General features: G+C 31.7%; 3 protein-coding genes across 4 annotated transcripts; 1 reads left to right on the forward strand and 2 right to left on the reverse strand.

Annotated features, from left to right (window-relative positions):
• Positions 1 to 4,035: 4,035 nt before the first annotated feature.
• On the reverse strand, positions 4,036 to 5,649 carry LOC18041310. Its single transcript, XM_006432129.2, has 3 exons — positions 5,227 to 5,649; positions 4,686 to 4,824; positions 4,036 to 4,595 (listed from the first exon to the last, which is right to left on the reverse strand). The coding sequence occupies exons 1-3, from the start codon at positions 5,596 to 5,598 to the stop codon at positions 4,411 to 4,413; spliced, it is 696 nt and encodes a 231-aa protein (XP_006432192.1). The 5' UTR covers positions 5,599 to 5,649; the 3' UTR covers positions 4,036 to 4,410.
• A 4,197-nt stretch (positions 5,650 to 9,846) lies between these two features.
• Positions 9,847 to 13,624, reverse strand: LOC18041311 (ras-related protein RABC1). 2 transcript variants are annotated; one of them, XM_006432130.2, is made up of 7 exons: positions 13,323 to 13,624; positions 12,844 to 13,008; positions 12,690 to 12,758; positions 12,142 to 12,207; positions 11,555 to 11,676; positions 10,391 to 10,519; positions 9,847 to 10,269 (listed from the first exon to the last, which is right to left on the reverse strand). In XM_006432130.2, the coding sequence occupies exons 2-7, from the start codon at positions 12,980 to 12,982 to the stop codon at positions 10,162 to 10,164; spliced, it is 633 nt and encodes a 210-aa protein (XP_006432193.1). In that variant the 5' UTR covers positions 12,983 to 13,008; positions 13,323 to 13,624; the 3' UTR covers positions 9,847 to 10,161. The 2 variants fall into 2 exon arrangements, with proteins under 2 accessions (XP_006432193.1, XP_006432194.1); XM_006432131.2 differs by having other exon boundaries at positions 12,844 to 13,063.
• A 5,880-nt stretch (positions 13,625 to 19,504) lies between these two features.
• LOC18041760 lies at positions 19,505 to 20,500 on the forward strand. The gene has a single exon (XM_006432132.2). The coding sequence runs from the start codon at positions 19,505 to 19,507 to the stop codon at positions 20,498 to 20,500; it is 996 nt and encodes a 331-aa protein (XP_006432195.1).
• Positions 20,501 to 23,465: the final 2,965 nt, after the last annotated feature.

Raw genomic sequence — 23,465 nt, forward strand, 5'->3', positions numbered from 1 at the left:
ATATCCCCACTTTGTAAAATATAAATTTAATTTATACAATATCATAAAGAACCTTTCACTAACGTAAATACTCTGTATAATCTCCGCACTTTATAAAGTGCGGACATAATATTACATTCTAAAGTTATCAATTAATTTATACATCGACTTCATTCTCGGTATCAATGGAGCTTACATGTTCTAAAAAATTACAAGAAAACCAAAAAAAAATTGACTTGTTTTTTTGTCAAATTCATAATCTTAAAATCAAATTCACATTTTAAGTGAGGAATCTCATTAAACGTGATTTTAAATACGGACATCGGACCTTACCAATTGCTTAGACTTTGAGGCACTTATCATATTCCAAAGTACTGTAAAAACTTTGTTTATATCTTCGGAATTGATCGACATAGTCTTTCTCCTTAGTATATGACTTTTGTCCGTATGTAAATGCCGTGAGTAAGCCAAAGTGGAAAAAAAGACAAAATGATTCTAGCATTAAATCTGAATCAACCAGTGACCAGTCTACTCTAATCCAATTTGAGCTCAATAATCAATTTTCAAACTGTAAAGCACATGACATTATATCACACTGCTCATTCTATGCCTAATAGATTTGATAAAGACAGCAAGGTACGTGCCCTTGACCAACGCTATCAGAGGGAGGAAATTTTCAATTCCCTGATAGGGTTGGATTGTTCTAATTAAATGCAACAATCTTTTTTGAGAAATTTCTTCAATACTTCACTGCTTAATACACCCGCCTTACCAAACTTTTTTTGTGTGTGCATCTGCATCCATCCATCTTACAGCAACGCCTTCATGGTTTGATGAAATAAATATAGAGACTCTTTTATTTTTAAAAGTAGTCAGACAGACCGGTTTCTAGACTATTTGTTGAATGAAAAATAATTGGGTTAGTACAATCAAACTAGAAAGGGTGTATGTAACCATTTCTGAAAATAATAATAAGGTTTTCGTAACCATTTCTTCAAACCACGCGGGTGTTGCCTTCTGTTTTCCTATAATTATTGTTTTTGAACATTAATATATATGAAAGTTGATATTAATTCCCAAAATGTAATTCTGAAAAGAGATTCGAGTATCTTCATGTGCAAGTTATTTATTTATTTTCTCTTTTCCATATATTGTCGCATGTAACAAGTTTTTGTGACATACACAGAATGAAAATGTGTATACCATAAAAAAAAAACATATATTATCAATAACGAAAATATTGTTGTGAATGACAAAAAACATTGTAGATGTATAGTGCAGCAGATGCACCTTAGTCACACCCTTGTCCAAATATTTGAGCTACATCATAATAGAACTTATACAGAGAGAGTCCCAAACAGATCATTGGACAGTGTAGTTGAATAATTAGTCCAGGAATCATGTATCTTTGACTAATGGTTGCAATTTGGTTATATGGGTATAGTGCTTCTTCTCTTTACAGTTGAAAATGTGTAGAATGTCTGCAAACGAAATTCTAAAGTAGAAAGAAGCAATATACAAGTTGGGTTAATCTGCATATTGTTTCATAAAAATACCTTACGGGAACACATAGCCGGCAGCGCCTAACCTAACAAAGCTGAAAAGAAAGTCCAAATGTCTTTAATGGAAAGGACCCACAAACAACAATCAGAATGAAGAATCAATTGGTGGGTGACTCTGTGCCTTTAAATAAACAGATGTGAAGACAAATAGACAATGGTCCATATTTTCTGCTTAGGCATACCAAAGTTTGGAATGGGGCACTTCCTTGTTGCCCCAAAACAAGAGAAAATGATGAAGAAATTGCAACTCGCCACATTTATGCTACTGCTACATTACCAAACTTTCATAGAAAAATTTAAGAACAATAGTCAAAAGGTAAGCTAACTTACAGGCGGCAGCAACAGCATCATTATGCAGACAGGAATGGTCGTAAATAAATCTAGGGTAATGATAAACAGCATTTAGAAATTATTTTCTTTGCAAAATTCTGTCAAAAGTGCACAAAAAGTCAGCATTTCGGCACTCACAGTCCAAAATACTTGTCTATTATTGTATCAAAATATGTTACAAGAATATTAATAATCTCAAGAAGTCAACCAATTGGGGGAAACTAGATGCGCTTCAATCCTACTAATGACAGATAGCACTGAATGCAAAAACTATAAGTTTGCTCTTCAAAAGAAATCACGCTACAAATAGCAATTTTCTTATCATTCAAATCATAAATACTTAAAATTTTTCAATAATACTAGATTACCAAATAAGGATCCCACCTACTGCATCAATTATAGATTAATATATAAAAGGCACAAAAATCGTAATAGTGTCGGGGATCATGCATTAGAATATTCAAATGACAAAATAAAAATTAAAAAAAAAAATTCCAGTTCAAAATTCTATTTTTACTCATTAAATTCTACATTATATTTCTTTATCTGGAAAGGGCTTGACCTTGAGTTTTAATCAAAATCATTTCATACATTTTTATATACCAGCTTCAACTTGTGATCTTGCTACTTTAAACGAGGTTTTCATTCAAATGCACTAAAGATCATAGGGATCATGATAAGCAATAACAGAAGTGGAAAATATAATAACCATGTGCATCAAGCTGAAACTTCTTTCTTGCCCACAATTTTTTCATCACTCATTAACCGGTTGTTTCATCTACACAAAATTCACTGATTCCAGCGACCCTTTTTTTGCCAACAACACTTTTGACATCATATAAACTCAAATATTCAATTCAAGGCTAAAATAAAAAAGAAGAAGAAAATTGATAATAGTTCTACTTCTGCAGTTCAGAACTTGTCAGTTTTCTCCACATCAGAAGAATTGGGTTCACATAAAGGAATCCTAGAGGCAAAATGTCAAAGAAACTTCAAGAACTTGAGTTGAGCTTTTGACAATTTGTTTTCTAGATTCTTTAGTTTAACATTCTGATTACATAATTTGAAAATAGAGTTAGGCTAAACCAAGGAGGCTCATAAACCTTATTTTTTAAGACAAAATTAAAGGTAACACAATTTAATTAATTTGTGTATACTTTCTTTTATGCATTTGACTGCTTTTACAACCAATGGACAATGTGCATTATCATGCTTAGGCTTGTCATAGATCTGATAAACAGAGAGCAGAGAAATACTATTACTTGAACTTAGAATGTTCACAACAAAATAAAATAAAAGGAAGTGTGACGGGGGCTAGATATATAATAGGAGAAAGGAGATAAAACTGATGGAGAAGTGGGAATGGTCATATTCTAGTTGTGTGAATCTATAGTCCATGGAACAACTCGTATATAACAGTACGTGATCTATTCTAACCAGAAAAGCGTGTAAATAATCAGACATCAGTAATCTTCTACCTAAATATGAACGGTGCATTTACATCACTAAGGCAATAACAACAAAATACTTTTGCTATCCCCAAGGGGAAGCAAGAAAATAAGAGATCGATTCGCCCTAACACCAACCTTGAAGTGGGCAAGAATTACCTTGTGTTTGTGCATGTTAGGGGAAAAAAATGCTTGTTCTAGAATATCAATGAAGGGGGCGAGAAAATATACAGAAGACCGGAAATTCATTGCATGCTGAACTGCTATAAGTTGCATGCACATAGCTTCAATAGAAAGAAAACATAAAGGGCAAAAAAATGCGGAAACATTCAGGGAATTGAAAGTACTATGTATATCTTTTTCCAATCACTATAATTGTGTATTGAAATATACAAAATATCGTGTTGTTGTTCACAACAAAATAAATAAAAAGGAAGTGCGATAGGGGCTAGATATATGATAGGAAAAAGGAGATAAAAGTGACAGAGAACTGGGAATGGTCATAATCATATTTGAGAAACCAGGAAATAAAGAATTCTAGTAGTGAGAATCTATAGTCCATGGAACAAATCGTATATAATAGTATGTTATCGATTCTAACCAGAAAAGCCTGTAAATAATCAGACATCAGTAATCTTATACCTAAATACGGTACATTTACATCACTAAGGCAATAAAAACAAAACATTTTTGCTATCCCCAAGGGGAAGCAATAGAATAAGAGATCAATTCCCCCTAACACCAACCTTGGAGTCGGCAAGATTTATCCTGTGTTTGTGCATGTTAGGGGGAAAAAATGCTTGCTCTAGAATATCAATGAAGGGGAAATACAATATACAGAAAGAACAGAAATTCATTGCATGTTGAACTGCTATAAATTACATCCACCTAGCTTCAAGAGAAAGAAAACATAAAGGGCAAAAGACTGCAAAAACATTCAGGGAATGGAAAGTACTATGTATATCTTTTTCCAATCACTGTAATTGTGTATTGAAATATACAAAACATCGTGTTGTTGTTATACTATATTCACATAGCCGGGAAAGTTGGTTTTGATCCATAATAAGCTGTATAAAATACAACATGAATCCCTAGGAAAGTGTGATGAAGTGTCGCAAAGAACTAACCAAACTTGGAGGCCAATGCTTTGTATCTTTAACATATGAGAGGTCTGTATAGTGAGGATCAAGCAGAGTTGCTATTGTGAACTGGTTTTCAGCAAGCAACAGTGCGTGTTTGTCCACATATAACGCTGCTGCTAAAGCCGCATGCACCTCTATTAAACCAACAAAAAAATTGCATAATGAGAGGAAATCCTGAACCAAAAACCTTCCTTCTCTTCCATTAATAAACAATGTGAAATTACCAGGATATCCCTTCAAAGAAATTGAAACATCCTCCATCTCTGCAATTGCTTCTTCCCTGTCACCAACCTCATACAGCGCAAGTGCTCTACCCACTCTTGCATACTCAGAGAATGCAAAATCCTTGTAATTCTCAACTACCTGCAATCAAATTCAATTATACAGGTGATTTCAAATGAAACTCTTTAATAACCAAAACTATCTTTGCCTCAAGTATTATTATCGCGGGTCCTACTCTACAGCCCTTAGTTATCACAAAAATCATCAGGTATTTTATTTTTTAAAGACCTCACCTCAATCTTTGTCAGCTATACATGTTATACACAATCTTAACTTAATCCAATAACAAATATTTGAATCATAAGTCAAAATAGGCTTAGCAAAACAGAAGCATATATCAATAATCAATCAACGTAATAATAAAGAGCCACTTAAATTGCCAATTGATTTTCCTTATGTTAGAAACAACAGATATAAATATTTCAATAAACCCATTTCAGTTGCATCAATCAAAATTTGGAAAAAATAAATAAAAGTACTAACAAGAGTGAAGTACTGAAGTGCTTTGTTGAAGTCACCAATGGCCTGCAACTCTCTTCCTTTCTCCAGCAGCTCCAAAGCATCGGACACTCTGCTAGAGACAGCAGCGCTGGCGTCTTTCTCAGCCTGAGTCAGGGGATCATAAGTCGCGGCAAAGGCATCAGAAGAAGAGGGTTTATTTGTAATTTTACGATTATTTGGGAGAAGAAGAAGAGAAGAGAAAGGGAGAGAGAAGAACAGCAAGCGCCTGCTGGTTAATGGCAACTGCAATGGGGTTTTTGGGGTTTTAATGGGGTTTCGTCGTTGGGCTTCCGATTGTGAACCGGAGAGAAGCAGATGGCAAACGGGTGCTTGATATGCACCCATGGCCGTCATTCTTCTATTTAGAAACTAGTTTATTTTGTCTCTTCATTTTAGTTACATATCTTTTCCAGTTTGGCTTGGCTAAAAAAAAAATAAATAAGGCTTCAACTAGCGTTCGCAATATGGAAATTTACAAAATTAATCCAAAACTTTTGTCAATTTTTAAAATTATCCCTCCAAATTTATTTCCGTCAACATTAGCCAAACAACATTCAAAGTGATGAAAATATCCCTCTCATTCACCAAACTTCCTCTCTCTCTAGCGAACGATTCTCTCCTAAGTTCACTTATTTCCAGTGACTTTTTGGAGTCCATTCTCGACAACTAACGTCACCAAAATTTTGACCAAGATCTGAAATCAACAGTTAGTTCAAAAACTCTAGATTTTATTACATGTTTTATTGTCTTTTCTTCTTTTATGTTGTTATTTTTTTTGTTGTGTTGGTGATGGTAAGGGAAGCTTGAATAATTTGTGATGTCGGTGGCTTAGGTGAAGTTGTTGGTGTGGGTGATGACCAAATTTGTGGGGATGTGGGGTGCCGGCTATGGCTAGGCATAGCACCTGATCAGGTGCGACAAGGTGAGATAGTTATTGTCTCTTGGTGCGACAGGCACCTGTTGCACCAACATACAATGCCACCAAAACTCTTGTCGCACCATATCAATTCAACAAATGCCTCTTAACACTTTGGTAATGCAAAAACAAAACATAAATAATTTAAGAAATATTTTATCAAACGCCTAAATGTGCAATATTTCTACAAAACTAATTTTTTTTCAATTAGCTTACTTAGGTTTTGGACTCTAATTCACTTTATTAGAATCGTGTCGGATTGGTGTTGAATTCGGTTGTATTTGATCGAACTTCATTTTTATCGTTGCCGTTTGCCACTACTGGTGATGATTCAAGAGGGAAAAGTTGTGTTTGGCTAACAAGGATATCGAAGTTGGGATTGAACTAACAAGGGTATTTTGGGATAAAATATTTGTGTTTGGCTAGTTATGATAAAAAAAAATTAAGGGTTAAATCTGAAAAATGACAAATTTTTTTAGTTAATTTTGTAAATTTCCCCAATATAATGGGATCAGACGGTATTTGCAAATTAAAAGCATGTATCAATATTTACCCATTTTAGTTATGTACTGTATATATAAATGGGATAAAAAAATATTTTATTTTTATTCTTTTTTTTTGGATAAAAATTTACCCTAATCTTATCTCATTTCATTATCTTGAACAGTTTAAAATATAAATAACTAAATTTTGACATTTTTTTTCTTTTAAAAATCATCATAATTCAATATAGTAAAAATTTTGAATAAATACAAAGTAAAATAATCAAATATTAATTTCATTTTGACTACGTGCATACTCAAATATAATTTTTTGCTAATATTTTTTAATTGTCTATTTACTTCCATTACACATAAACATTGGACAGTAACCATTTTATATTTTGATCATAAAAAATATAAAAATTTAATTTTAATTGTGGCTTTTGGTTGACTCTTCACTTTCTAATTTTAGCCTTTAGGTTTTAACTTTGAACGTTACTTAAGTTGAAGTTATAAAATTTAAAAATGTAGAATATTTTTAAAATTATATATTAATGAGATATACAAGACATGACGAATTTTTATAACCAATCCTCTTTTAGTCTCACAAATAAAAGTATGACTTATTTTTTGTTCTTCCCATATTAATTTAAAATATAAATATATATTTTAATCTCATATCAAACGGGATGGAATCCCGGAAAACCCCATCCTTAGTTTCTACAAAAAAACAAAAGTGCTTTCGTGAGGGCTGATTAAGTTTGCACCGTCACCAATGCTACGGTGCGTGATAATACACTTGGAGGTGTTTGGTACCCCTCGTTGCATGGAGTTGCATTTGCATTAGCAATGCAGCCCCATGCCTGGGACGCCAAATTAATGTATTAGGGTGCATTATGATGCGGCAACTTGGTGCAAGCTTGTCTTCTTCTTCTTCTTCTTCTTTTTAACTTTGTAATAATAATAAATAAATATAATATTTTTAATTTAATATAATATTATATTATATTTTTTTATTTTTACAATATAATTTTTAGTACAAATTAATGGATTTATAATTTATTATTCAATAATATTATATTTTATTTTAATTTTTATTGTATTAACATGTAACTGAATAATGTATTATTTAATTATATTATAATAATTAATATATATAATTGATTAATCTTTAATAAGTTAATATAACTAATAATAAATACTTAAATAATATATAAAAAGAAAAATATAACATAATATTAAATTATTTAGTTATACATAGTAATTAATATATACAAATTGATTATTATTCAGCAATTTAATATTTCTGATAATAAATAGTTAAATAATATAATATATTATAATATACATTATTTAATTATATTACAATGATTAAATTAGTTATTTTTAAATAATTTAATATAACTAGTAATAAATATAAATATGAATAAATTTGAAAAATATTAATTAAAATTTGATAATATAAATAATTACTAGATTATTTGGCACAATTTATTTTGCTTGTGAATATGTTACAATAATTGTATCACTTTATTATTTTGTAATTATCTTGTGGAATGTATAAAATATTATTTTATCATCCTAAAATGATTTTTAACTAATCTTGAAAACTTTAACTATTTATTTATGTTGTTGTATTATTTAGAGATTATTTAATTAAATTATTTGGTTCGATCTTTATTCCACAGGCTATATATTTAAAAAATACTGAAAAATACATTTAAAAAAGTTAAGGCTATAAGCTTCAATCTTTATAAAATATTATGATAATTTTTAATATTTTTATTAAAAATGTTAAATTTCTAAATATATACTTTAAATTAATCACAAAAAATTAATACAGTACACTGCAGCATCAAACATAGTATAATTAAAAATTAATACAGTATAGTACCAAATATTATATAATATTTTTATAATACAATACTAATATAATCTAATATAATACAATACAATACAATACATTTGCATTAAAATAATACGATATAATATGTCAAACATACCCCAAGTCTTTATTGGCGAAATGTTCATAACATAGCTTTGCTAATAGTGACTCCCCGTAAGTACTGTCACACACCAACGTTCACTTGATTTGCACTTGATTGAAATCATGCTTTCATATATTTCTTATGGTAACTATCATAGTATTAACATCCTATATGTGTAAACCAAGAGAGTCCCAGTGCTCTTAGGGCGGCAATTTGGATCTAAATTTATTTATTCGAATTGATTTGAATTAAATGTGTTTAAGTTCAGAAAAATTAATTTGTTTATTAAAATGGTTAAATTCGATTTGATTTTTTTTAAAATTAATAAACTGAATACATATTAGAGTTTACTAAGGTAACGTTTGTTTTTTATCTGAAATATGAATAGATTTGAATTTAACTAAAGTCTGAATGGGTCTAAATATAAACATCTGCATGACATTTTATTTTTAATAACTAAATGTAAGTGACATTTTATTTATTTTTATCAATAAAAAACATCTTGAGCGTGGTTGTTTAACATTTATGTCATATAAGTCAAAACAACTAAAAAGATTAGGTTTTATAATTTAAGAAATAAGTATAATTAATAGAGATATTTTAAAGATATAATATTTCTTTATCATTCAAACATTTTTCCAGTCAAATAAATATTACAAAAGTTTATTTTTTCTATTCAAATGTAAATGTTTAAAAAATTATATATAAGTTACAAAAAATAAACAAGCATATTTTAGAAAAGATATAAAATTAATAAATGTAAGACTTCATATACTTAATAAACAAAACTCTAAATCATTTATTAAATAAGTTATATACGATTGGAATACTAGTTTAATTCATTTAAAATTTGCTTTTTTTAAATTACTTTATTTACTTTACGAATTTTAAAAATTTTAAAGTTATAAGGCTAAATAAAGTATTAACTGAGAGTATAATAAAAAGAAAAAAAGTGGTAAAATGGGTAAATTTCCCAAAAGAAAGCATGAATGAAATGAGATATGTGACATTTTAGTTTGTTTGATTTTATTATTTTTGTAGATAATATTCATTTATTAATCGAGTCCAATTCTCGATTCGTTTTTAATGCATCAGTTAATTTCGAACTTTGTCGAATTTTGAGAAGTTCATCGAGAAGATTTGGGTCATCAGACTAAATTTTCTATAGCATATAATCAAAACATTTTGATGGACCTATTAAATAAAATCACTTAAATAATCCAACATTCTCACTCAAATTCACCTCTATTACCATTGTAAGATTTAAGAGCAAATGGAGATCAAATCTGTACGGCCATATCAGTGACTATTTCAAGACTTGAAAAAAGGAATGAAATGTTGTTCAATGTCGACAAAATGAGTCTGGAGAGGCAGCATGAATCACAGCATTACTATATTACATGTAATCAGCACTGCAGTTCATAATAAACTATAATAAAATAAATAATTTCTTTGGGATTAAAAGAGGAAAGACCACACTTAAGTTAGAGGGTAGGACGTGATGTGAGGGAAATTCAGCAAGTAATAAGAATCAGCAACAACCGCTTGCAGCTGCATCAGCTTCTGGTGGCTTCTGTTTAAAGATGTTCTTCTTCAAACCTTTGGATCCCTCCGCCAAGAGGCTTGGTGTATCTAAAATCTGCAGCAAAAGTTAAACATATTAAGCAATAGGAAGAATAAGAAAGAAAATTTAAGCCATGCCCGAGCACCCTACAATACGAGAGTTCAAGCAAGGCCAATACAGTTTTTATTTTTCATACCTTTAGAACAAGCTCTTCAAAGCACTGCTGTACGTTGACACGAGTTTTAGCACTGCATTCAATAAAAAGGCATCCATATTCCCTCGCAAAGTTTATGCCCTCTTTCTTTGTCACAACCCTTTCACTTTCCTGCAAGGAAAAATGGTTTAGCTATGCAGCAAAACCTTGATGGCACACAACAATTTATACATCCATGCCTAGAGTTGAGTCCAACAACAAATGTAACAAATTATGAGCCAGACTATACAAACTCTTACAGTACTCAAGTTCACATATATACATGCCAAAATGAGAGCAAGAGGATGAATAAGTGGGAGGTCAGCAGTGCACAGAGAGATTAAAAGAAAAGAGAGAGAGACAAGGAAAGGAGATTCTTGTTGTACAGCACAAGGTAAGGCAAGAGCCTTGATCACACCATTTAAAGTGCAAATTCATACAAAAATAGAGAAGCATGAAACATGTTAATTGCCTCAAATTAATTTGTTAAAAAAGTGGGAGGTTAGAAGCGCACAGAGAGATTAAAAGAAAAGAGAGAGAGAGAGAAGGAAAGGAGATTCTTGTTGTACAGCAAGAGGTAAGGCAAGAGCCTAGATCACACCATTTAAAGTGCAAATTCATACAAAAATAGAGAAGAAGCATGTTAGTTGCCTCAAATTAATTCCTTAAAACCTCTAGTTTTGAATGCCATAACAGATTTTGTCCCCAAGCTGCTCATACAAGAGTTTTAATGAAGAACGAATTTTGTACATCTAATCCAACGGTTACATAGTAATATAGCGACTATTGAATGACAGTCAGTTTGACCTCTTATGTTCTCTCCCACTTCCACAATCCTCTTAATCATGCTAGCATGAAATTGTATTTAATTTCCATTTAAGCATGCAAAAAAAATTGAAGGATATGAAAAGATCCAACCTTCCCCACTCCTAGAAACTTTGAGCATATGCATGCTTGTAACAGGCAATTTTGACTATCAACAACTAAGCAAAAATATGGTTAAAAGAGAACACAGTACCCATTCTGTGGGTTCTGCATCCATAACCAAGACACTGATTTTCCATTTTCTTTGAAACGGAGCATTAAATATTAAAGCATTTAAACTACAAATAACTTAAGAATACAGTCCGTACAGGAAGGACAGTGGTTAAAGCACTGAAACAATACCTTATCAACTTTGTTTCCAACGAGCAATTTGATACAATCTTGGTTTGTTGAGTATAAGTCAATTTCCTTAGCCCATACATCAGAAAGATTAGTAAATGTGTCTCGCCTTGTAACATCATAAACTGTTGCAATTTAAACCAAACTATCAATTTTCACAGTCTAAGTAATCAGAAAATCATATAAACTAAACAGCACAATGATGCAAGTTAACCAAAAATCAGATAAGTTTAATGTAGATAAACATTTATTCACGACTGACTGACTGTATCATTTAGTAAAAAGAAATGGAGATATTAAAATGTCAGCCAAAAACGTGCAAATACAGTTGTATACTTCAGAACTTGTATGGATAAAGGAAGGGATTAAAATAAGTTTAAAGGAAACGAAAAAGAAGTGTAGTTACTTTGGATAAGCCAATCTCTGAAAAATATGAAATCGCTACTACAAAGCCCAGACAGAGTCAAGATGCTCTATACATTGGAAAAGGTTAATTCAACATTAAACAATGTTCTTCAATGAGGCATTAGCCAGAAATTTTCCTTGAAAAATAAACAAAGTAACTACACTAAAAAGATGAAATTAAATACCCATAATGATGCCTTGTGCACCCCTGTAGTATGAACTAGTCAATGTCCGAAATCTCTCCTGACCAGCTGCACAATCAAACATTCAGCACTAGTAAGTTAGAGTTGGCCAAGAACAAACCTTTTCTCTGTAGAGAGCCAAACTCTTTAGCTAAGATATAGCAACATAAAAACCCACAAATCAAAAACAGACTCATCTTATCTTGGAAATGTGCTTTTATGTTGTTACAAATGGCCAGTGTCCTCAACAAGATTGAACATAAGCACTTAAAAGTCACAAACAAACAATCATGTATTTTTGGGTTTTCAAAAATATCTCTTCAAGTTCACAAAATGCAGCAATAAATCAGTGTATAACTAGAATCTGCAATTTGTTTTAAAACATAAGATGAATAATGCAAATCTTAAGTTCAATGTAATTTAATAACAACTCAATTTCACCGCTACGGTGAAAACCTAACACAATGATGAGGCACAATATAAGGAAATAGCACAAATACGACGCAGTTTAACATCATCAAATAATATATGGGGCACGCATTTGTTGTTACCTGTATCCCAAATTGCAAGTTTCAATTTCTTCCCCCCAACATCAACATATTTCACCTTAAAATCGACACCTACGCAAGAAAGCAAAAGGAGAATAAGGCTATTAACAAAATGCAATTTTAAACACTCCTTTGCACATATTCGTGTAACACTTACCAATAGTGGGCGAAAGCTCTTCAAAGTTGTCAGAAGTGAAGCTCAATAGGAGACTACTTTTACCAACACCAGAATCTCCAATCATCAACAACTTGAACAAGTAATCAAATTCTTGCTGACTTGCTGATGATGAATCCATCTAAATTTGACTCTCTTTCTCAAAAACTGCCACCAAAATCCAAATCCCACAAACCCCAAAATCACCACCACCTCAACAGCACTATATATCAATCAAAATTGAACAAATTACCATTATTCCTAGCATAAAAATAAAATAATTAAACAACCCAATTACTCAAACAGTCAAATGAATCGTGGAAATCAATTAAATATGCCAAAATTGGAGGATCCCAGTTCGATTTTTATCATATAATTCAACGTGATTAATAACTAAGATCGGAATTCATACACATATCCACAAGTGAACGCACGTGCATGGAAATAAAAAAAAAAACGGAGAGAGTGAGGGGTCGAAATACCTGAAATTTGATGAATGAATTACAAAGACGATAGGCAAAAGTAGGATCTGTTCACTGTGGTCACAGAAAAAGGTGAAAATGGAGATCGCGATCGTTGTCGTCGCAGTGCTGTAATTGTTATTAGTTTCGTTTATTTAAAAAAAGTTCTATTGGGATTTCGACATGTTAACATACAGAATAATTCGGTGTTAATGCTGAAAGCGAGAGTAAAATTGAAATATGTGCTACATGATCTCTTTAAAGTTTAAATATTGAACCACAAGCAACAACATTTCGTGCTTTATTTTTTATACACATTTATTTATTTTTTTCCGTTTCTTTTTTATTTTGGAGTCGTAAGATTTTAAACGAAGGATAGCCTAATTTAAGTTCTCATAGTATGTGTCCTTAAATCTTTTTTTATGATAAATGTTGGGATTTATATCATTACTACGTAACGATAAATAGGGATTTGATTGAGTGGTATTGAGATTGTTTTATTTTGGGGTAAATATTTACCTACGATTTAATGTTTCGTACTTCATAAAAAAGACACAACTTTTTTTTTTATTTTACAATTTTCCACAAGAAACTTATAAAATATATCATTACTTTTCCACTAACATCATAAAAGATAAATCAGAATATTAATAGAATGATTATTTTGTCCCTGATTGTTAAAATACTATTTATTGGTTGTTAATTTTGAATATTTTTGGAATATGTTGTTGTCTTGAATTGATGAGAACAAACTATAAACTCTAAATTCTCTATGACTGGATTTATGTTTTATTTTTTTAATAATGGGAAAAATTATAATTTTTAAAGTTTCTCATAACTGATTTTATGGTTATTTTAAATGTATTTTGAATAATTATAATTGTTTCTATTGATGATTTGTTGTTGTTGAAAATTTGTTATTGTTGTCAAAGATATGTCATTCAGGATGGATTATGTGAATATTTTTTTTACGCTGTAAATGAACTACAAATAAAATTAGTTAGGGTGCTTATTTTGGAAGATTTTATATCTTTAAAATAATAAGTTTGATGAGTTAATATAGCTAATTTTATAGTCCTCATTGGTCCCAATAACTAAAAATGAAAACTTTTTTAGGTTATTTAGCTAGGGTTAAAAAGGTTTTTTTTTTTTTTTTATGTTCAGGGGTAGAATATTTATTTTATCAATATTCCGGTAGATTAGATCTTCTAACAATGTTAATAGAAAAGTAAAAAAGTAATGCAATTTATAAACTCCATGTTGATATCTGCAAAAGAAAAAAAAAATTAGTGTGAGATGGCGAAAAATTAATGGTCGGAAAATATTTGCTCTTTCTTTTATTAACCACTTATGTTTGAATCTTATAAGAGGTAAGGACGAATTATTAATTTTAACTTTCCTAACTTCCTATTTGCCTTAAAAAACATCTTGTATTTGAAAGAGGGTTCATGGTTATTATACTTGTTATCTAGTAGTGAGTTGATGCCCTGACCATCAAGATTGAAGACAATAGTTTAACTCACTTTGTGAGGAACTCAACATAAATGTTGGTGAGGTAGATACAACTACTCCAATATTAGTGAGACTAAACATACTTTTTTATATAGAGGGGAGGGGTGTTGTGCAAATTTTAATGTACTCGCAAGCGCACGAATCTATTGTAGTATAGACTAATGGTGACGAGTGTCGATCCCACGAGGAGGTGGATTTTAATTATATATAGAATTAATTTTGTAAATGGGTAGTTGGATTTATGGGGGAAATGATTTGGAATATGCTAATACTTAAATTAAAATGGCGAGAATAAATTCTAAAATTGGAATTGCAATGGAGAGAATAAATTGAAGAGAAAATCTATTAAATTGACGTACTTGGGTATCTGGATCCGTATCAACATGCATCATGGGCTAAATAATCCGTATTAATGCCAATTAAATCATGAGGGGGGAATCCACACCTCATGAACCACGCTCTAATCAATATGGTGCTAAGGGCTTATCGTGCCAAATAATAATAACCTTATACTAGAGAGCCGGTGTAACCAAGGCGGTATCTAGACAAGATTAGTATTATTTGTCGACGAGAAGTCAAAACATCCACAAAAATTAGAGGGGAAGAGAAAGTAAATTTACCAAATTAAGCCCATGACACATGTTGAGACTTCACCTTCAACCCAAGCTTGAAAGAAAATTAGCCACTCATAATTGAACTAGGGGCAAAATGGAAATTTATTAAAATACGAAGAAAATACAAGATGGAGAAGGAATTACAGAAAATGGATCCCAAAAATGGATTCAGAGATATCAAATTAGGGGGGAGAGGCCCCCTTTTTATAGATACATGGAGTAAATCATGGCCATCGGATTAAAAACAGTTTGGACGCTCAGGATTGCGCCACGTCATCAGTCAACAGTCCACGGTTTGACCACGCGGATGAACAGTAACACGGTTTGACCCGACTTTGAACAGTAACGCGGTTTGACCCGGATGAACAGTAACGCGGTTTGGTTGAAAATAATCCTGTGTGATGCATGCACCGTACGCGAGATTTTTCGTCCACTGATATGCTGCCACGTCACCATCAACAGTACATAAGAATTTTAGTGCAACAGGATCGTGACACCTCATCAGTCAATGCCACATCATCGGTCAATGCCACGTCATCATCCGTCTATGTGAACAGTGTCGTGAACAGTAACGTATACAGTACCGTACACGTGAATAGTACCGTACATGTGAATAGTGCCATTTTTCCTTTTATGCTCCTCCTAAGGTTTTCGACCGTCCTGAGTTCAAAAGTGATGTCCGTTTTGCCGTCTGATCTCTCCTTTATTGTGAAATGACTATAATGCCCCTAAAATACATAAAATACTTAATTAAAATAAAACACATGTAATTAAATCACAAGAAGGTTAAATATATAAAAGTAAGGGTTGTTAGTAAGACTTAAAATGTAAAATGATGGTTTTCTCCTTTATAAATATGCATTTTCTAACACTCAACAAGGGGGATATAGAGTTTTGCCTCTAATTGACACAGATTTTTATGTTGGGCTTAATAAAATAAATCTATTAATTGTGTTATAAATGTATGAATTTAAACTTATTGTAGGCCTTAGATTGTAGAATAATTTTATAATAAAAGTATCTATTACTTCAATAAAGTGAGGGACAAGTTAAAAAGTTAAGAAAATATATACTTCAATGTAGTGTACCTTATCTTGTAACTAAAGATTCCCTTAAGGAGTATTTAGTACCTTGTATTGTATTTTGCTACATTACATTAACATTGTATTAATATGTTATATAGTGTTTAGTGTTACATTGTATTATATTAATTATTAAATTAATATCATTTAAATTTATTATCATTTCATTATCAATTATATTAAATAACTATCTTTATATTAATTAATAATATAAGAATATAATATTATATGATAGTATAATAAAAAATAATATTATTAAATAAACTAATATTAGAATATAATTTATTTTTATATTTGATTTATTATAATAAAAATAAAAAATAATTAAAAAACATTTGCCTCAACTTGAGGCATTAACTTTGGCCTTAATTGAGTGGCAAAAGTTAACGCATCCTTGGGTTTGTGTAATGCGCCTAAATGGTCCAGTGTGGTTCATTATATTAGGCTCATTATTATGCACCATAATGAGCTCCCATATTTTGCCAAACACACAATTGATAATATCATATAAATTATATAATTATGTAATTAATGTAAACAATATTTTAATATCATATATAGAGCGTTTGGGATAGCTGCGCTGTGGCAGTGCAGCTGCTCTCCATACTTTAATTTAGGGGAATATCCCCTGAAACAAACAGCACAGCTGTTCCAAACGAACCTATAATTCTATGTTATAAACACACCTTTATTGTAACTATATTTTTGTGATATGTTTTTAGAATGTAACTTAAATTGCGTGAGGCTTCTTGGGATTTGCAAAAATACAAAGATTTATGTTGTAATAAGGTTCTCATGCAATTCAAATAATTAAAAAGCTTTATCATCATAACTTTGGTGACCCTTGTGCTTTTTATTTTATTACTATACAATACAAGGATCAAGATGGACTAATATAGACTTTTGAGCCCAATATTGTTGTAGGCCACCCTTCTTATAATCTTCACGGATCTCTGCACCAAGCCTTGGGCCCTAGGATGCCGATTAAATTTGGGGGTAATTTTTAGGGACCTCCCCTGAAATTTGGTGTATTAACATTTAGATAGAATGTATTGCTGTAATTACAGATACTTCCCCTACCATTAGTTATCAGTTAGTTTGATTGTTAGTGGACTGTTAAAATTACTAAAATAACCTTCTCGCAAAAATAATAAACCAGAACCCACGGGAAAAGCTCAGCGGCAACTATGAACCTCCACCTGGATCTGGACCCATAGCACTGAGATAAGCAGCTAATTCAACATCTTCTGAGTATCCGATGCCATCTCTTGTTCCCCCAGTCCCTCTGACTACCCAGGATCTGACGCCAAGGCGACCCGAGCTCCTCATCTCAATATTCTCTTCCATCTCCAACTAAGCGGCATCAGAATCAACAAAATGTTTGAAAACTCACTTCAATAAAATGGTCATTGATGCTTTGATGGTGTGTATTGGGTATAAAGAGGCTCTGTCGCAGACTGGAGCTGGAGCTGGAGCTGAGCTGAGTTGACCCGTTGAGCGAATTGCGTTTGCAGTGTCCATGTGTAAGCGTATATTGTATAACAATAACGAAGCAGTTTTTAATTTCTTATGTTCCACCGATGGGGAAAGTGGGTTTACTATTATAGGAGTATTGTCTATTGTGATTGGTTGGGTCTTTTGTGAACTGTTGGCTGGTTTCTTTTCAAGTGAATAGACTAACAAAACAAACGATTCAAAGCAAAATAATAATTGGCGGGGTGTCATGCCAGTCAATCCGAGTTGGAATCATCATCAGTGGCTCAAGGGTGATGGCAGCGGCAGTTGGATGGCGTCGGTGATGGCCAAAGTGGCGACGGCAGGGTATTAGTTTTTGTGAGACAAGCCGTGCTCTTGGGTTAATATTTGGCGGTGGACGGAGCTAATTCAGAGGCTGCAGTGAATGGGGTTGGTTGCCAGCGCGAAGAGGGGACTCCGGCAGTGGCAAAGCACCACAACCGGCTGCTGGTGGAGCCGTGGCCGGCTGGTCAAGGCTGGGCAAGCAAGTTGGTCAAATTTTTTGTCTATCGGATAAAAATATTTTTTTAAAAAATATGCTTTTACATAATTATCCTTTTATACTGACGTTTTATGTATTTGTATACTAACGGTACGGGAGGTGTCTGTAATTACAGCAATACATTTCATCTATGTGTTAATACACCAAACCTCAAGGGAGGTCACTAAAAATTACCCTTAAATTTGGTCCCCGCCAGCCCACAACTAGGAACGATGAGCTGTTGACCAATAGTGATGGCTGATGTGGAAAGTGATTTTGCGGCTACCAGCTAACAAGTATCTCTTGATCTCAAATTAGAGGAATGCCATTTACCCACAAAATTGTATATGAAAAATAGAATGAAGGCATTTATAGAAAAAAATGAAATCAATAAAATATTTATTGTCTTTAGTGTCATATGCAAGTTTATATGTAGTCCAAATTCTATTACTCAAATTATTCTCCTCACTTGATTGAATGCATTAATTGAAAGAAAAATCTTGTGTGCTACCAAAGAAAAATCTTGTGTGCCACTCAGTTGTCCAATAATTTCCAAAAAGGATAATAGGTTAAAATATAACCACATCGTAAGTGTTGTTTTCATTCACTTATAGCTAGCAGAATTTAATAATCCCAAGATGGAGTTGATGTCTTTTTAAATAGCATATTAAAAATTAAAACTACTGACGTTGGACTAAACATTCTAATCAATGAAATTATTTAGTTCTGGGTAATTAGAAGACAAAACCAAATCCACTTTTATTCGTATTGTATTGATGTAGTCAAAATTCTTGGCTAATCTAACTGACCAAAGCCGCGTATTGACTCAACTTTCCGGTCCTTAGTTGCCTAAAAGCTTCAATTTTTGTCCCACTTGCACTCCCCATCCATGATTCATTCACATCATTTTCCCTCTATATAAAATATATATATACACACAGCGTGTTATTATTCTTATCACATCAAATCTGATTACTATCTTCATAAAAAATTTCAGCCATGGAGAGACACCAAGAACTGAAACGCCTCGGCTTCTTTGGCATCCTCAAAGAATCCTTCAAGCTCATCTTCTCACTAAAAAAGCTCTTCACTCAAATCTCACTAGCCCTTCTAATCCCCATCTCCATAATCCTCGAAGTCAAGATCCTCACCGCCATTTTGTTCTCATTCAACATGTTTAAGAACAGAGACGAACCCGAAGATTTTACAGTCTTTATCATCCCCCAGTACTCAACCCTAAACATTTCTTATATAGCCTCCTTCAAATGGGTAGCTTTTTGGCTTTTGTCCGAAATCACTTATCTCATTCTCCTTTTAGTCCTCTCCATTCTTTCCACCGTCACAATTGCTTTTACTACTGCCTCCATTTACAAATCAAAAGAGACCACCACCTTCAAGAAGGCCGCCGCGGCGGTTCCAAAGCTCTGGAAGCCAATTTTGATCACCTTCTTATTAGTCTTCGCCGTTACTTTTGCTTACGATTACATTCTTGGACCAGTTCTTGGATTGATCCTTCGGCTTCTTTTTTTCAAAAAATTCGCCGTCTTAAAAATCGTCATCGGTGTGATTCTCACAGTCTTGTACATAGCAGTGTTTGTTTATATTACATTAATTTGGCATATGGGCACTGTGGTTTCTGCTTTGGAGAATGATATCTATGGGGCGAAAGCCATCATAAAGGGCAGGAACTTGCTAAAAGGGAAGATGAAAGCTTCAGTTGCTGTGTTTGTTGTACTCTTGACATTATCAGCAGGAATTGATACAGCTTTTGTGCTCGTTGTGGTATATGAAACTATAAGAATTTGGGCTGTCAGAATTGGAGTTGGAATTCTTCTGGTGCTTTTAAAGTTGCTGATGGTTCTACTTGGCCTTGTTGCACAAACTGTTATCTACTTTGTTTGCAAATCTTATCATGATGAGACTTTTGAGAATCTGGATGATGCAGATGATCAGAAGGTACCCATATATGTCCAATATGAGAAACTTCCTGTTTAGGATATATTCAATTTTTCTTTATATATATATAAATCATATCATGGAGGTTCTTGTGTGTTTGTTAGGTTGTGAATCTGCTTTCAGTGTTTATTATTTTGTATCTTTGGAATCATAATCAAAATTCAAATGTGTGTATAAATTGATCATATCATATATCTTATAATTGTTCAATTTCGTCTTTGATGTAGAAGAATTTCTACAGTTACTGACAATTTATATATCAAAATTCATAGTGGCAAGTTTGGCTGCAGCTCAGCTGCATTTATGTGATGGGCCATGGTTTTTCTTCAAACCCCATCTTTTTATTCTACTTAAAAATTTATTTTAGTGATCCAATAAATTTGTTATCTCACATCAATTTGAAGTTTTGAACATATATATTTATATAAATTATTTGTAGTTCTATTATAAATACACAAAAAATAATGTTTATTATAAATGATAGTCAAAATATCAAGAAAGGGAGAATAAATCAACATAAAGAAAATATTCTTGTTTGTTTCATTCACAAATAGTCCTGTCATATTCTAATTCTAATAAGTGGTGGTAATTTTTTTCATAATTTGTGAACCAAACATGAATCCGATATGAAATAAAATTTTGAACCAAAAAATAAATTTGGGTCAGATTTAGGTAGTCATCGTTGATAATGTGGGCTTAGATTTAGAATTTTCTACACAAAAATTCATTTATGATATGATTGATAGTTCAATTATTTATATTATATTGACTTACTTTTCAACTTTAAAAAACTAAGTTATATGTTTCATTATTTAGTCATATTAAAAAAAAAAATGAATAGAGTAGTTTGCGTGGCTCGTACTACAAACATGAAATGGGTAATGCTTTTTAAAAAATCAAAATTATCTACATGGTATCAGATTGCTTGGATTTGATATGAGACGAGAGGAAAACTCAATAAAAAAAATGAGACGACAACTTAAATTGTCGATTTTAATTAAAAAGTTATTTATTTATTTTCCCTTGTCACTCACCAAAGCCAGTAATTGGCTGTTAAAATGCATAAAAATTTTCCATTAATTTTTGTTGATGTTTCGTAGAATAATACTTAAGGTGCATACTTTTTTTAAATAAATTATTATTAAAAACTTATTTGACAACATCGTATAATTGTCACATAGTTAATCATTGTTCATCTTGTTGATATTCATAAAATTAATTGGATTCATTTCTTTATCAATGAATTTACATGTTACATCAATTTAACAATACTCTTTTTTGAATAATTATATCAATCTCCATCGTGGAATAAATCGTTGAGGAATTGTATCTATGCTAAGGAAAGACGTTACAGACTTTTCTTTGTTATTGATTATGACTAAGCTCCAATCTGACTTCGTCCCCAGGTGGAAATTGGAAGTACGGATGAATTGATCACGCACCACCCATTCTAACTAATTATTAACCATTGAAATTATTATAAAGAAATAAATAATTCCATTCCCTGTTCTATGCATAACACATTAATACTTGTATTATGGAGACTTTGACTTAGATCTTTCTAATATTTGTACGAGATTTGAGATGTGGCATTGAAAAATTTCTAAGAGCGGGGACTTAATTTAGAAAATTTTATATAAATAACTACAAAACTTTTGAGGTTTTTAAATTTAATTCCACAAACTTTTTCCGATCATAATCAGTTAGATATTAGTTTTTTTTTGGATCAAATAAACCTTATCACTTTCAACAAATTTACAAACAATGTCACTTTTATAAATTTAAGGTTTTACTCAATATTTTCAGTAAACCTCAACATCCTAAACACTCTCAACAAACCTCATCACTTTATGCATAACTAAAGATATAAAATTATCAATTGGAGAGCATCTTAAGGTTAGTTTATGTTTTTACATAATATAAATTTTTAGTGTACTAAGTTTAAGGTTTTGGTACGAAATTGATGTGAGTTTTGTTGTAAATATTGTTATTTTTCATTTATAAAGCAATGTGATTAAAGTACTTAGATTTGAGTTGAAAAAAAAAATGAAAATAATAGAAACTTGAGGTAAAAACAAAGCTCAAGTTATATGCGACAGCCTGGGCAACAGATGCCTATCACACATAAATTGTATTTATGTGTGATAAACACCTGACGTGTAGCTTGTTGGACATAATTACAGTATGTACCTTTCCAAAGATCATAACTTAGGCTATACATGTATGTTTTAAGCATATAATATATTTTTTTGAAGCATGCGACGAGACGATTGGAATTCAGAAATTGTTATGCCATTTTTCCCCAGGCTGAACCAAAAATTTACTTGAATTAAGTATGACAGGCACTTATCGCATATAACCACAGTATGTGCGCCATCTATATAAAATGTATTGCATATCACTTTATCATGTTATGTAATATGTAACTATGTTTGTTTTATCTTTTTAATATTTTTTAGGTTTAATAAATTCATTTTGCTTCAATTGTTTTATAATGATTGGCGGAAGATGTTGGCGAATGGTCGTATAGAGTCCGCGAATACCAAAAATACAACTTTTTTAGTTTAGAAAAAATTTATGTTTGATCAATTTTTGGCAAGAGTGTATGAGGTTTTGCAAATAAATACTAATGAATATAGTCACGATAAAGACAACTTTGAGGTCTAATAACACAATCTGTCATGCATGTTCACTACCTATAGACATATTTAATAATAAAATGATCAAGACTGTATACATATTGCCTTTAATATGGTCAATTATGGATGTATTCCTATTTGTTACCACATTTCCTTGATTATTGAACCAAGATATTAAGCCACTTGTACAAACTCAAACTCCTTTTAAAGCAAATGTCTCTATCCCCAATATTAAAGAAGAGGTGTTACCAAACATGATGTCGTTACAATAACGTTACTTTCCACTTCACGACAACAATGACACCATAGATTACAACGACATTACCCTAGTAGACGTTAAAGAAAAGGTATTACACTAATGACAT

This window comes from Citrus clementina, unplaced genomic scaffold (genome assembly GCF_000493195.1).
Source record: "Citrus clementina cultivar Clemenules unplaced genomic scaffold, Citrus_clementina_v1.0 scaffold_5, whole genome shotgun sequence".
Taxonomy (NCBI): Eukaryota; Viridiplantae; Streptophyta; class Magnoliopsida; order Sapindales; family Rutaceae; genus Citrus; species Citrus x clementina.

What these genes read in the sequence shown, in the direction of transcription:
- LOC18041311 (XM_006432130.2), bottom strand. Translation starts at nt 12,982, where the DNA reads ATGGATTCATCATCAGCAAGTCAGCAAGAATTTGATTACTTGTTCAAG. An exon ending in ACTTGCAATTTGGGATACAG is followed by an intron (nt 12,208 to 12,689) that starts GTAACAACAAAT and finishes TTGATTGTGCAG; the next exon opens with CTGGTCAGGAGAGATTTCGG. An exon ending in TGCACAAGGCATCATTATGG is followed by an intron (nt 11,677 to 12,141) that starts GTATTTAATTTC and finishes AAATTGCAACAG; the next exon opens with TTTATGATGTTACAAGGCGA.
- LOC18041760 (XM_006432132.2), top strand. Translation starts at nt 19,505, where the DNA reads ATGGAGAGACACCAAGAACTGAAACGCCTCGGCTTCTTTGGCATCCTC.
- LOC18041310 (XM_006432129.2), bottom strand. Translation starts at nt 5,598, where the DNA reads ATGACGGCCATGGGTGCATATCAAGCACCCGTTTGCCATCTGCTTCTC. An exon ending in CACTTCAGTACTTCACTCTT is followed by an intron (nt 4,825 to 5,226) that starts GTTAGTACTTTT and finishes ATTTGATTGCAG; the next exon opens with GTAGTTGAGAATTACAAGGA. An exon ending in TTCTTTGAAGGGATATCCTG is followed by an intron (nt 4,596 to 4,685) that starts GTAATTTCACAT and finishes TTGGTTTAATAG; the next exon opens with AGGTGCATGCGGCTTTAGCA.